Source organism: Puntigrus tetrazona, chromosome 15, assembly GCF_018831695.1.
Source record: "Puntigrus tetrazona isolate hp1 chromosome 15, ASM1883169v1, whole genome shotgun sequence".
In the NCBI taxonomy this organism is placed as follows: Eukaryota; Metazoa; Chordata; class Actinopteri; order Cypriniformes; family Cyprinidae; genus Puntigrus; species Puntigrus tetrazona.
The window spans coordinates 20,521,617-20,537,434 of NC_056713.1; the positions used below are offsets into that span (position 1 = coordinate 20,521,617).

The 15,818-nt window shown below is 40.0% G+C and overlaps 1 protein-coding gene across 9 annotated transcripts in view; it reads left to right on the top strand.

Annotated features, from left to right (window-relative positions):
* Window positions 1-15,818, top strand: part of robo2 (roundabout, axon guidance receptor, homolog 2 (Drosophila)) — a 366,772-nt gene that overhangs the window by 60,473 nt on the left and 290,481 nt on the right. Inside the window, exon 1 of one of the 9 annotated variants that reach the window (XM_043259050.1) lies at window positions 272-1,041. The exons of the other annotated variants lie outside the window; for them this stretch is intronic. Coding sequence (XP_043114985.1) covers window positions 936-1,041 — 106 coding nt within the window. The 5' untranslated portion in view covers window positions 272-935. Of the gene's footprint in view, window positions 1-271; window positions 1,042-15,818 lie in introns of those variants that run through there. 9 annotated transcript variants of the gene reach the window in all.

Sequence of the window (15,818 nt, forward strand, 5' to 3'; positions counted from 1 at the left end):
TGTGTATGTGTGTGCACGAGAGTTTCAGGCGATGTTCATTTGCATGAGCCCCCTGAGGACGTTTAATGCTACTAACTTTCCCTAAGCTGAGAACCAGCATGTTTAGGCAAACCTGCTGACTATTGCAGTGTCCAACATCACTCCTTCTCCCCTTATCTCCAAGAGTCTCTCTTTCTTGCGCTCCCTCTCTCTCTCTCTCTCTCTCTCTCTCTCTCAGAGTTGAAGCAGAGAGTGTTATTAGTCTTTAAAGAGCCACTCTGGCTTCCGCTGCCTCAACGTCTGTTATGATCAGAGCTCCAGGATTAGTGCTGTCACCACATTGCATCTCTCTGCCGTCCTGCCCTCGCTCTCCCTCTCTCCTGGCGCATCCCTTGTGACCTACGGTGCATGTTACGCTATTATTTCCTCTCCACCTCCTTTCCCTCTCTGGAAACTCCTCCACATAGACGAACACACGCTGTGGAGCTTTTTGGCGTGCAAAGCGGGAAAACAATACAGATCGTGTGGGAGATTTCTCATTGGACTGGGACAGATCCACTACTGCGGGGAAAGCAGCGGACGGCTTTGGACAGCGGTGGCAGCAGCGAGAGGGAGCGTGTGCGTGCATGCATCCGTGCGCATGTTTCGAGGGAAGACTGAGCTGCGCTGTGCTTCTCACACGCTCATTCTCTCACTCTCGGATGATGAAGGCTCTCGATCGCGTATGATGGAGCTTGACTGAGAAGCGGCTCTCACTCTCACACGTGCGCTCTCAGGCGGGCAGAGCTCGGGAGCTCTCGGCAGCGTGGTGAAGGCACACGCACGCTTCACGCTTGCTTCTGGACTGTGACCGATGACCGGACGTACGAGCCAGGTTCCGTGCGCCCCTCGTGCTCCAGCGGGCATAAATACGGGCAGGTGAAGGACCTTCACCTTCAACCCCGAGACCTCTGGAGATGTTCCTCCTCTCTCCTGTGAGACTCACTTTGTTTCTGCTGGTTTTCCTGGACGTTCCCCATCCGTCCCTTCAGGGCAGGAATAAGGGCAGATGGAACAAGGGGGGTAAGTTTTGGACAGACTCTTTCACCTCAGGAAGCTGATTGGGAATTTGATCTGAAAGTGTCCGGCAGCGAATGAGACCTCTCATGTTAAACTTTATTTTAGCGTAAGATCATGAGTTTATGCCTTTGAGCTTGTTGTAGTTAGTTTCCTTTCAGGATGTAGTTGAGGTGCTCTGAAACTTGATGGATGACATTTCTGTCATACATCACAATAAAGTTCTTTCCTATTGTCCCCTCAGCACTATGTTCCGTTGTGTGTGCAGACGCTACTCAGCTAAAAGCTTTCCTACCACACTGATAGAATTTCACTTCCTCTGCGTTCTTCTGTGGGAGGTTATTGGGCTCGAAAAAGCTGTCGAAGTAGACGTTTAGAAATGGAAAACCCCTTGAGAATTTGGATTGACCATGTGTGGACGAACTCTGATCCCATGCGTATGGATGTGTGTGCGACCGTGCCATGCCATAACCCTTGTTTCCAACGCTGTGATTGTGTTATGACCTCTTGTTTTACCAGGCTGGAGTGAAATGTTAATAATTCAAAGCAGACCCCTATTTTATGGGAGAACTGCTCTCCCCCTTCTCAGGCAGCTTCTAATCCCTTTTGTGGGATTAAAGGGTGAGCGGTAATCTTAGCGGCTGCTCCTGGCAAAGACTCGCTGTTGCTCATCCGAAGCCCATGGGTGTCGCAAGTGTTACAGACTCTCGTTTTCGAAGAGTCGCCGGTCCTGTGAGTCTCCCCCATAACTGCTCTGCAGTGGCTGTTCCTCATCTCCCCTGTTGAATCGGCATGCTCGACTCCAGTCTACATTCCTACGCACCCCCCAAACCCCCCACCACCCAAGACTGTCTCACACAGAGATGGAGCTGGTGGGTGTATTCTTCTGGCTCTTCTGATTTAGCAGGTGTCAGATGGACTTCAAAGCTGACTCACGTCTTGTTGGGTGTTATCTGTTTGAAAGCTTGGAAATCTGACTCAGGGATGGTCAGACAGATTTCTGTTTACACTATGTCGTAGTTAGACAATGTTAAAAGAGAAGGTCTGTCAGCATTCCAAACCCATTTGACTTTCATTTCTCTGTGGAACATGACAGAAGGAATGTATTGGAATATGCATACTGCTGACATTTTGTAATATGCAGATAACTCTTTTGCGTGTTTTTCAGAAGAAAAGCCCTACTTGTTTGAAATGACATGCTAAAATCTTTTTTAAATGTTATTTTACTAAGACCCTTAAATCCACTGCCATTTAATTTAATTTTAATTAGTGATAATACATTAAGAGGCTGATCTCTGTCTGTGTTTTGTAAATATCAGGGATGTTGTCCTTGAGTGGAAAGCATGTTGCCATCTGTAATCTGAACTCCCTCCCCCTAGCTTTAGCCCATTTCTGTTTGAAATGGAAAACAAGGCACAGTATTAGCCTATACTTTCTGAATAGTATAATCCATGTTTCAGGGGAAAGTAAATAAATGCGATATCCCTATAATCTTTGGCCTCTGGTGAGATAGAGGGCATTGGCTTCCAATGGAGCAATTAGGGCACGGTCAGAACAGCTGTGTGAATTCAGCTTCAGCTTTCTCTTTTTATAAAGATGACACCGCACGCCCAATTACCTCTTCATGACACACTTGAAAAGGTGTAATTTTACCTGTGGATACGATAAGATCAGCCTAGCATGGATGAGTATTTGTTGTTGTACTGTTATTATGAGTGCTTAGAACGATCCCTAGTGCTAGTTTGCTCTGTGTGTGAGAGTATTTGCCTGGTAACAGTGGTTGCTGTCTTTTTTTTTTTTTAAATGATGCAATATCCTATTTTAGCTAAATGTTTAGCTTAAAGTGATTTTTTTACATCAGCATAAGTGTAGCCTAGTGGTTTATTTACATTTTTTGTATCACTTGCGCTTTGCATTTCTGATTTCCGTGAAAAACACCACTAGCTATGCAAATTCAGCTTAATTTCTCCTTGCATCCCCCCTTACATTTCCTCCTATATCGCTCCATACTTAATCAAAACCCAATATGTATGCATTAATTAAGTTGTTTCTCACTTATAAGTATATATTTTTGAGGCATTAACACAACCTTGGGGTTTCTAAACACCAAACAGCACAGAGTTAAGATCAATGCAAATTTAATATTTTTTAAGACTAAATGAGGATCTCTAAGTCAAGGCAGTGTGAGAGAATTTCTATATTTTTTTGAGGCAATGGCATTTTATTAGCATATGTCATTGTGCATCACACTTTGTGTGTGAGTATAGCACATGAAATATTTTTTTACTTTTTGTTAGTGCTTTTGAAAGGGGCTGAATGGGGAGAACCTTGTAGCCCTGGCCCCAGTTAGCACACTTGCACTTAAAGTCTGTGCTTTTCTGTTCTGCTTCCGCGGACTCCCAGGTTATCTGAAATGAAATTCAAGCATGTTGTCTCCCCATGTATTTAAATGTGACTGTCACCATGGACTTCCTGATAGTGGGGAATTCTCAGGGGCCAAGTCGGACCTTGTGTGCTATCTCTCGTTCTCTCCCTGACATAAACACACACTCTTGCGCAGCTATGCCCTCACAAAATTTGAATGTGCCAGTCAATCTCTCTGTCCTAATAGAGGTTTATTCTCCTGGGCCACCTGAGGGGCATGGCATTTAGAGGGCAAACTGAACCCACTCAATGTCACCCTCCATCTGTTTCACACCATAACCCTGCATTCCCTTCAAACGCAGCCTGGAAATATCCACCGCTGCCTTCTCCACCAAATATTTTTTCCTTTCCTATTGTTCAGGTCATCGAACCCCTGAAATGCATTCCCTCCATATGGTAAACGCTGGACCGTGTGAGAACCTGTAGGCTGCCCACTGTGAGAAGACGTTAAGACACACCCTCAGAAGTGTACCTGAATTCTAATGCGCTTGGCTGTCTGGCTTCGTGGCGAAACTAGTCCATGAAAATGAACATAAACCCAAAGCTCAGAAGTGTAATTCTCCCTTCAGGTCTCCGTCTGAATGTGACCAAGGAGCACCTTCATGCAAGTCACTACTGCTGCCTGGAGACTAATGAGGAAAAGCAATGTCTCGCTTATGGATCCCAATTTGCGATCCTTTCCGACTTGGGAGTCTTGGGGTCCTGGGTGGCCAGATTTTCAGAGCGGCTAGAATCGGAGAAGCAATTAACAATTCTCACAACTTGCTGCTCGTGTGGAAATGGATTTCAGGCTTTCTCGCGGGCCTCTGCTTCACTGATGTCTCAACGCTCACCATTATGTGCCTGCGAGACAAGTGATACCAACTGTGCACGGGAGAATAATAATTTCTCTGTTCCTCTGAACAGTCTGCCACGCAGAGCGCTTGCAGAGTGCCGCGCAACAATGGCACATTCAATTATTCTCTCCCCTCACTGTCAATGTCGCAACATCTCGACAGAGCGCCCCCAACCAGACCGCTGCTTTCATAACTGGTAATAATGTCTCTCCGGGGAGCTGAAGTGTGGTGGTCTATGGGGTGCTGATATGCTCGCACGTACATGCACAGCGCAGACACACCTCAAAAGAGGGGAAATTTATCACTAAAATGAGCAGTGTTCTTTTTTTTGAAGCTTTGGGTGACAGATTTGGGTGCAATTTTCAGCGTATCACAGTTTTGCCAAGTATTCAATCTTTTTGTATTTGGGGCTTTTGCTGCTTTTTTTTGTTAGTAACGGTGGAGAATGCATTAAATTATTGCGAAGAGAGTGGAATCAGGACATGTTATCCAGATTCAAACTACTAGTGTAAATACCTAGGCTCCAGCGTATATTGAGCATCCACCACAGTAAGGCAGTTATTTTGAAGCTACAGTGTTTTGGCATTAAGCAACATACGTAAACTACCGTCAAGCTATTTCTTTTTCAGCTAGTCGCCAGGTCACCATACATGCCAGGAGCATTTAGCTTTTCTGTTAGCAACACGTAGCATTGACGCTTAGGATGCAATATTTAATTTGTGTTTCTTTGAGACTGATCATTTTGTTTTACGACTTTTATTCAGAGGACATTTGTTTGCTTATTGACTTCTTTAACTATTTGTTTCTTTGGTTGTAAATCTATTTAAGCAACACGGATTGACAATAAAAATAGCCAGGCAGCGTACACGGCTAATTGCTGAAAATCTAGCTTGCTGCTCAAGAGCTACAAGTGCTATTGTCATGCTTCTGATGAATGCTGCACTACTTTTAGTTGATTATTCACCAGCATTGACCAAGTGTTGATGCCAAGTATTCAATTTAACATGAAGGAGATTTTCATAGTGTGTATTCGTAAGTGATCTGATCTGCCTACTGAAGTTTAACTGGCACATATAGCCATTATTCATTCTGGACGTTTTTCATCATTGAAAACACCATGTTATATTCTATTTCAGGTCTTGATGGACAGAAGGGAAGAAATATTTGTCCAGATTGGACTCTATGATCAGAGCACATCTGCCCTGCGCTGCCCCTTCCTCTGAACGCTGCCATTTCCGTCACACTCTCTCTAATGAAGCTGCTGTCTAATTGCAGTGGGGAGCGTTCCCAACAGTAACAGTGTTTTATGGGGGATTTTATGCTGCAGATATGACAGCAGAGGCTGATGGATAGGAGGGCGTAGATTTTACGGCCTAAGACCCTCTCACCCCTGTCTTCTATTCATTTCCATTCTCCTTCTCTTTCTCTCTCTTGCTTTTTCTTTAGTCAAAGACACACTAACATTGGCCCAAAAGTGTTTATGCCAATCAAACGTTTGCACATGCATACTCATTTTTTAAAATCAGTGTCAAGTCAAAATAACAATTTCTTAAAATTTGTTGTGCAACTCATTGTGCACAGTTGTGCTGTGGACATGAAGGATATCTTAAATTTTGTGGCTTGCTGAGGAGTGATCAATCAAATCCTTTTGACTGGCTTTGGATGTTTACATACTGTATTTAAGTATATGCAAGTACATATATTGTAGTTCTGAACAGTATCACAGTGAACCCAATGGACTTTACAATGTACCCACAGATGGTCAAGCTGGTCATCTAATAAAGTGTGATTTCTCTCTACGTGGTATTGCAGAGATGAGATGCTGTTTTTGGTAACACTTTTTGCTGCTAAAAAGATTATGCGGTGGACGTCAGCTGGCTTTAGAGTTATTTAAACCCTTCCCGTGACCTCTTTAAATATCTTTGTTTTATTTTTGCTGTGAGTTATTTTTAAGTGCCTCTTGCTATTATAGTCTAGAGCAGTTGAAGTTGTCATTATTTTGATGCGTCTAAGACTTGGCTTCAGAACTTCATCGCTGCTCCATGATCCTGTTTAAACCCTCCCTACAGGATAAACAGTGTCCAATGACCCTCCTCCTTGTTCCACAAATGATGTCACAACCCAAATCATGTCATTAGACTTAAACATCACCAGCTCAGCTTGGACCGAAACCAGCGAGAAGATCCCTCAAGGAATTATCTCACTTTTTCATCCAATGGGATCCTTCCGCTGGAGGCTGACGGTCTCTAGACCAAAAACATCCTTCAGTTTGCATTAGAGCAAACATGTCACTTACTCGGTTCTTCATGCTACGTTTTTGCATCGTGTGCCTGCCTCCCACTCTCTGAGAGCTCAGCGCTATAAAACTTTTAAGAGATAAGAAGCTGTTTTTCTATTTCAGGGTCACCATTAGCTTGAATAATGCAAAGACTCTAGGAGGAGTGGCTGAAGGTCTACAGAGGGTCGGTACACAGTCTTGGATTAAATTATACATTGTTATCGCAGCTGGCAAGGCCTGTTCTTCCTCCAAATGCTTCGTGTCTCTGTCTTATCCAATAACATTTGGGAAGCAATTGTGGAGCGCTGAACAGTCCTGGCCCAGAATAAAGAGAGAAATTGGACCGGGAGAGATCAGCACGCATCAAGCCGGGAATGTAGTGTGGACAGGACAGCTAAAGGACGATTCCCTGTGGTTTGTGGGAGTAGAGCACTCTCTGCTGAGCTTTCAGAAGTGGAAGTGACACTAAATTTGTACATTCTTCAGGAAAGGAAAGTTTAAGTGGCTTAACATATAACAGTGTCCCTGAGTTGCAGTCTTGGAAGATGGGAATCTAGTGTCGCTGTGCTGTATCCCCGTAAACTGTAGGGAAACATGCAAAAAGCAGATTTAAATTAGAAATCTAGTAAAAAAAGGTACCTCTTGGGTATTTGTTTCCACATTTTAACTTTCATTGCTTAATATATTGAATTTATAGTGACATGTTCTATAGTGAAATACGTGTAGGCACCATATATATATAAATATATATATATTATTATTGACTTATGACTACGTTTTAATTGAGGTAAAAGTGAGATGCACTAGAATGACAATAGTTTTGCATCCACATCAGCAAGACTATCATTGCAACTAATCCTTGCAACTATTTCATGTTTAATTAGATATTTTGCATGATATTACAAACAGCATTTTTTTCCATCCTGGCTCTCGTTTGGCACTTGGTGGGTGTTCATTTCATACCCTATTGTGGAAAAATCCAATTTTTGCAGAAAATACGCAGATAAATCCTGTTTTATCTCAATGTCACGACCCAGGGATCGTCCTATCTGCTGTATGATATTTCTGCATTATTAACAAAACGTATTCACTCTTCATTAACCCTTAAGACCTTAATTTACGCACTAATAGACTATAATGATAAAATAACTTCAGGCTATCAGTGGTCACATTGATAGATGAAGATTACTTATTATCATTAATATTTAATAGGTTATATTATCTTACACTGCTTTTAAGGAGATTTATCATTTCTTTCTACAGGAGTTTGGCAAGTTAGGACTGAATTCATGCAAAGCTGCAGCCTTGAATTAACTTGGCTAAAATAATAATAAAAATAATAATAATAAAAAGCATATATGAAGTATTATTCCATTTGGGCATTTCTCATCGGTACGTTTCATAATTCATTGTTCTCAAATAAAGAAAGATGGAGTTGAAGGGCATGAAACTTTTTTTTTTTTTTTTCTAGCTAAAAGCAAGACAGTGAAAACTTGCTCCTGGTTCTAAAGAGATTATTTTGGGCATTGTGTAATCAAAATGTATTTTGTTGAAAGCTTTTGAGTGCTCCGGGGAGCTGCTGCACCAGGCTAATGAATTTCATGTAAAAAAAAAAAAAAAAATGCCCTAAGAAATTGTATAACTAGGATGTTGAATATTAAATAACACCCACATGATACTTATATTCCAGGAGACTGTGCTATTAAAGTCAGTGCACATCTCGACAAAAAACATTCTCAGAAGTTTACGAATATACTTTGAGCTTGAAATACCTGCCGAACAGCCGTCAGGCGTTAAGGATGTAAATGGCATTGATGTGGCACATTAAAGGCTGAATCCTTCAGAAAAACTCTTTTCTTGCGTTTGACAACTTTTTGTCTTCATCCGTGGTCCTTGTTTTCATTATCTGCCTGTAAAAATAGTCCAAAGCAGTGGTCTATATATAGCTATTAGATTTCAGTGTTGCTCATCCTATGATTTGACTGTTCAATACCGCCTGCAGATCAGTTCCTGTTACCAATTTCCTGTTCGTTCTGCGCCCACTTCAAAAACCAAACTCGGGACAAAAGACACCAATTCTGTGGAATAAAAGCCTGGGCGTAATGTTGCTAACTGCGAGCTGTGCTAATCCTTTGCTGGCCCGCTTCAGGAGGCGTCCCTGCGTACACCAAGCTCATATTCACCAGCCCATTAGCCTCCTGCGCACGTCTGCCATATTAGATTAGAGTGTTTATTGTCCAATTTATCATGGGCGCTTTGTCTGGCCTGAAAAATATCTCCCAATTGCTGAATATGTAAGGCTCGGCGCTTCGGATATTGAACACGAAGAATATTAAGTAAGCGACGTCAACACATACCTTTGACTGTGTCACCAGACACTGGTTGTGGAAAGCACAAGCCGGCTAAATGGAAAAAGAAAACGAGGGGACAATGAAGACGCTGAACTTGAAATGTCAATTTCATCACGTCGATTTGAATAAATGCTAATTCCAAGGGCTTGTTTTGAGTCTCCGAGCCCTAATCTGTTTGGCAGGGAGTACAGTCTGAGTACACAACGTTATTATGTCAAACACAGTTTAGCTTAGCCGCGAAGACGCCTCAACTCGTGTCTCCGCTCGTCTAGAGGGAGATGCTGCAGTACTAATGTGACGGCCTTGTCAGTTTTGAGCGATGATGAGGAAGGTGTGCGTGGAGCCTGGATTTGGTGTTTAATGACTGGTAAAATTGTAAGGCTGCATTCAAGGTGACCCCCGCTGAGGTGACTAGAGGCTGGGTGACGGTAATCCTTCCAGCCTTTTCACAGCCCTGGTGTCACCAAAGCCGAAGGCATGTAATTATACTTTTATTGGCTTTACGAAACCCTCTGTATCCATCCATCCACTCTGCAGACTTGCTTGCTTAGCCAAATGCTTATAGATCATGATTATATTCTACTTTCTGAACTCCACCAAGTCTTTGTGTGAAGAGCAGTATATACAGTACAACCCTGGTTTATTGTAAAAACGTATCCCTAATATTGTTGCGAAACGTATATACATGTTTATGGCTTTTCTGATGTGGTAAACTTGCTCGGCAGCCCCCTGATATCGTAAGTCTAGGGAAACACGAATCATGATAGAGGCGTACAGCCAAGACAGCTCCTTCTACACATCCAGAGACCTGAGGTATCTGGCGGATCTCGCCCAATTTCGGTGCCTCCACCGAAACCACTCAAATGCTGTTTCACGTTTGCTAGGTAGTATGCTATTTTAAAATATGACCGAGCATTAACTTTTAAACGCTACACACCAGACATTTCATTTCTGAACTGCTACTATATGTACAACGACCATCTGAATAAAATTAATCTTTATCTAAATGCATTTTAGTGCCATTTGCTTCTTTAAAAGTTTCAAGAAATCACTTTTAAAAAATGTTGAAAGTCATGTCACTCGATCTTAAAGATATGTTGTTCAGTATATGCATTGCATTAGAAATTCCTTGCATTTTAACTACTGATATCTTAATGTTATCTTGTATTTTGTATTAAGCATATATGAATAAAAATGCTGATTCTGGCAGAAAATTACAAATCTTTAGAGACCATTTTCCACGCTTTTCTAGGTTTTTATGACAACCACCAGTTTCAGTTATAGTAGTAAATGATCTGAAATTAATTAAATCATACTTCATGTAGATGCTTACATCCTCATAATATAATTAGATATTTATATTATATTTTTATTATGATATATAATCATTTTATATTGTATTTATATATAACTATTAATTATATATAATGATTTGGAATAAAAGACAACAATAGTTATACCATTAGACTGTCCTTGTTCATTCAGAGCATGCAAACGTTTTGGGTCAAATGGCTCAAAAATGATAGAGCAGGTCACATATTGCATAAAGTTCACCGACTGTCATCATCAAACTGAGCTTGAGCTCAGCGAAATGATGAAAGGCATCACTTTGCTATTATCTCGCTTTGAAGCTGTGAAGAAACAGCCTCCACAAACTCAGTGAAATGTCTGAATATGTAACACTTCAAAAAATATCTCACAAAAACAAAAAGCGTGTTGATGTAACAACAGTGTTTTTTGAAGTGCTTTAGCTTGCTGTGCTCACAGCGGCGTCGTGTGGTTAGCCTCACGTCTAAAAGCAGCCCGGGCGGATGAACGGCACTATTGACACTATTAGCCTGGGTGACACATTAAGGTTCTCCTCAGCGTGTAATTTGTTTTGTCTGTCAAGGTGATGAATGTCTTGTTTGTTGGCACTTCCTTTTGTGCTTTGGACACATACAAATGACCAATGGAGAAAGGAACAACACAAAAATTGGCCCCGGGATCCGTTTATACACACTCCCGAAGGTGAATCGGAGTATGTTTGTTTTACTCTACTTAAAATGGTACTTTTTATTTATATATATCTTTACTTCCTGTTTTCGGGCGGGTAAATGGGGTAATTATAGATGAAGGTGTAGGTTTGGAGAGAGCGGAGGGGGAGGGCGGTTTCAGGGCAGACGGAGGCGAGGGGTTTTGGTGGCAGGTGGGACACGGCGTGGAAGGTTTCCATACGATTAGCTTGTGAGGCAGAGCTGCTGGCTAACCATTGTATTTATCACCTGTCACTCATAGCGGGCGCCCACAGCAGCTCACCTTCACAGTACCTTAAATGTCACAGATCATACCCCCCTCGTGCTCTCTCTTTCTCCCTTCCTCACCCGGAGCAGTTTAACCCAGAATGAGTTTCTTGTTCCCAGGTGTCAGGGGCTTTTCACCTGTTGTGTGTCACCTGAAGCACTTTTTTAAGAGGGAGAGGGAGACTTAAACTGCATTTTATTGAGTTTTTTTGTGGTTAGTGTTTCTTTATTTTATATATATATATATATATATATATATATATATATATATATATATATATATATATATATAGAGAGAGAGAGAGAGAGAATTAAAAATTAGATTAATTATGATTTATAATTAATAATGTACTGAGATGAAATGCATCTTACTATCTTATAAAAATCAATAATGATTAATATTATTTATATTATTATAAATAATGCATTTTTTGTAATTAAAAAATCTATTTAGCAATCCGATTCATTTGAAATGTTTCAGTAATTTGAGTATTCAACTTTTGTTTGAATTTTATTTGTTTCATACTTAAAGCTTTTATGTAATATTTATATTTATATTGTTTATAAAATAGTTTTGTCTATAAAAACACTCTAAATTCTGCTGTAATTTTTGTATAGAATGATCTGATATTGATAATTAACAATTAAGTCACATTAATTATCAAACTACAGCAGTCAATATTTGGACAACCAACGTTGTCCTAAAACTTTTCTTATATATATATATATATATATATATATATATATATATATATATATATATATATATATATACTACACACATACATTTTTTCAACTTACATGAGCAATATAATAACAGAAAGCAGCATTCTGTGCAATGTAATATATGATTGATTAGATGATGATGATGATGAACTATATATGATAAACTATATAAATGATCTTCATCACTATCTGTACTAGTTTCATACATCTTACACTATCCTGCGGTCTCTTTAAGTCCAGCTTTTGCTTTGAATCCTGGTCCTGGTCACCCTATTGATGTCTATTCTTACAGTCCCCGCATTGTCACTTGTGTAATGTAGCATCATATTATTTTCTGTATACAGGAGAAGCGTATGGCAGTGTTTACAGCATTGTTGTCAGTGGATGACGGGAGTGTGATTGTGTTGTGAGATTGCAGAATCATTATAGCACGACATCATGTCAAGCATTACACATGCTTGTCATAACACCGCCTCATATGGTACTTGCATATTTGCTCTGGTATTTGTGAATTTGTTCTCACGACTCAAAGAAAAAAAAAAAACAGAATTCGCCGAGCAATTAATAGCATGGCTTCCAGTTATGTTTGTAATTCTCAGTTGTCATTGTTCCCTGAGCTCTGCAGTTAGAAACCTTTTTAAGCGAGAGCCGAATACTCCTGACACCCGCGTGTGGCGAGTTTTCAAACGATGTGGATGAAATGAAGTGGTTTCCGTTTGAAGGAGGCATTGCTTCTGACGCGCTCTTTGAAATGAGCGGTGTCTAATGTCAGCAGCAGTTTCGGAGGCACACAGACAGAGGCAATTACAACTCTCAGGTCCCCCCCCCCCGAAACACCCCACCCAGTCTGCGGGACGCACGCGTCTTCAGATAGCGCTCTGAAAATATTCCCACACGTTAGCCTCATTAATTCAAGCGGCGCTGAGTTGCTGTTTTAGTGCTTTTCCGCTCAGAAGCGTTTTTAAAGACAGCACAGGTTAGTTCACTCAAAGCAATTTATGTGCTTTTCATGTGATCTGCATTTAAATGATTATTGAGCCACGCTGTAAATGAGAGTGTGAAATTAAACCTAGCATGTTTTCACGGGTCAGCTTTCTTCTGTGACATTATAAACCAAAACATTAAATACGTTGAGACTGAGGCTATATATAGCAGGGTGTTCATAGCAAGCTGATGTTTGTTGAATGAGATGCAGTTGTTTTCTCGTTTGAAGCATGCAGATTCTCTCGAAATGTAGACTGCTTATTAGTTAATGCACGAGACAAGTTTCCTTCGCATTTCATCCTTCTGTCATGCCCCGGTTGCACTGTCCTCTTTGAAAATGCATTTGTCTTTGTCATGTGCTTTGAGCTATGGAAAACAATTTGACTCCCAGATGATGTATAATGTATCAATGCAAAGGGTCAGCAAATCATGCATCATTTTTTTTTTCCATGGCACTGTTATTGGAAATGAGTTTGTTATTCATAGATATGCAGTTAGTTGCCATCAGATCCAGATGTTCTTTATTGTCACTTTTGTATTTGTTCTGTGCGAAAATGTACAAATTACAAGCTGCACCCGATGCCTCATTAAAAAGGCATTCAAAATCAAATTTAAATAAATAATACATTTAACAAGATAGGGAAGTCTTTGATTTGTTGGTTCTTTGGTTTGCGGAATGCGGTGGAAAATTATTTTTTTATGTCTGTTCTAATGTCCAATAAATGGAGAAAAAAGCAGATGCAATATAAAAAGCGCATGCAATATAAAGTGAATTGCACTGCACATGACAGCTATGTTTTTATAGTTGATTGCTTGAATTTGCATGCTGAAAGAGTGCTTTGTTTTAGCAGGTAGGCTGTTTGCATTGTAAAAAAAATAGCTTTTTATGATTTTTTTTTTCATTTTCATTAAATGTAATATATGTAGATATGTAAAATAATGTGAATAATTTGATCAAGACTTTGAAAACTAATTCAGTATAGTAAATTTAACAGCTACAAAGTACATAAATATACCGAATTGACATTTGTAAGCAAGCTGATTAATGCAAACTAGTCTCTCTTGCGAGCGACGTTCAATTACAATAAAATATTTAGCATATGTTAAGAAAAGCAAAGACTTTGGCTAAGACCTTGACGGTTTTATTAATTATGCATTTTTTACCTGTGAAATAATGAGCACATTCATGTGACGCAATGTTTTTCTGTGTAACTAAGATAAAAAGTGCTGCAGTATGTTCCCTTTGAGCTTTTCACATACCCCTGTTGCTATTTATATACTTTTTTTTAAACCTATGGCAGCGATGTGAGATTACACGTCAAACTTGTATGAGCCTGGCTTCCATCTCAGCTTCATAACTATGCTACATAGATAAAATGTGACAGCAGGAGCCTTTTGGGTTCCTAATCCATAGAGCTGAGGATGAAATCTTGTTTAAAGATCTGGTAGGGTGAAGTCTTTACTTCGATAAGAACGTACAGCTCTGCAGGTTCTTCCTCAAGATGTTACAGCTGTGTACAGCTGCAGGCAAAATAAATAAAAACACCTCTTGGCGGGTTGACCCCAGAGCAACGATGCATCCCGCATTTCAATTAAAGCGCCATGTCAGAATCAGATGGTTGCGGTGATGGTTTGTGTCATAATTTTCTGGCTAGTAAAACATGAAATGATGGTTCCAACAAGAGAAACTTCAAAGAAAAGTCAAAGAATGTGCTTTTTTTAACGAACAAACAATCCTGAGATTTCACTTCTTTCTCTGGGTAGAAAGAAATGTGCAGAGAAACCCAATTACATTAAAAAATACAGATAAAGGGAAATGTTTTGCCTAGTTAGAATTGCTTAAACATGTCCTGCAAGACAATTCTGTAATATTTTCTTTTAGTATTCACATTCACACTGCTGTGTCATTGGTAGTCACTGTATCACATTGCTGCACATTTGCATAAAGTTGAGCAGTGTTGCATCACTGTTGGTCTGTCACATGTGTCACAAGAAATCTCACCGAAAAAGAAAAATTACAGATCGCTTTGTCGATGCGAATCACTGTCGTTGTGAATAGCCCTTTAGTATCACCTGTAAAAACTTTGATTCTGCAGGTAAAATAAGGCCTAATTAAATGGTACTCACAGTTAATGATGCAATAAGATGCAACCTCAGGGTCAGGTCATGCGATTATAAGTGGTCAGTCAAGATAGATAGACTTGCATGCTGTGTAATTAACTGAGTTTTGGACCCCAATTACACCTGTATTTAGCGCTGTGCACTTGTGATTAGATCACTTGAGGCTGATGTTCCTGCTAAGCTGCACATCTGACGTTGTACTGTGTAAACAATTTTGCAGAAGGCAGACTAAAAATAAAAAAATTAAAAAATCTGTTTCTTGAATTAGAGCTGAATGAATGGACAGCATTCATCTGGAGTCTATCCACATGCCCATTGATTTTCAATATGCTGAAACTGTGAGAAATATTGCACAGAAATATTTAGAGCTAATTAATACGCAAGACAAGGACGGCTTCATGTTGAAGATTTTTTATTTTTTATTTCTCCAAACACATGGAACCCCCCAGAGGTAATGCGTTATTATGTTTCTGTATGGTTTTCGTGACATCTTTTCTTGTTAAAACCAAGACAAACCAAGTTACAGTATGTAGCCTTTCCCTTGAGAAACGAAACATTTGATGCATGGCCTCTAAATAACTTGACAGTATTAAATAACTAGCATCCTGGTTCATCAACAGCAAACCTACTGTAAGTGTTTGTAACATGTTAGTATGATTTCAGGTAAATTCAGGCAATTTTTTGTCACAGAATTGTACAAAGTTTCCCAAATCTGTCACGCCAATATTCTTGTGAATATGCCAAAATATTGTGCTTCAGGCATCCCGAGTTCGAGTTCCAG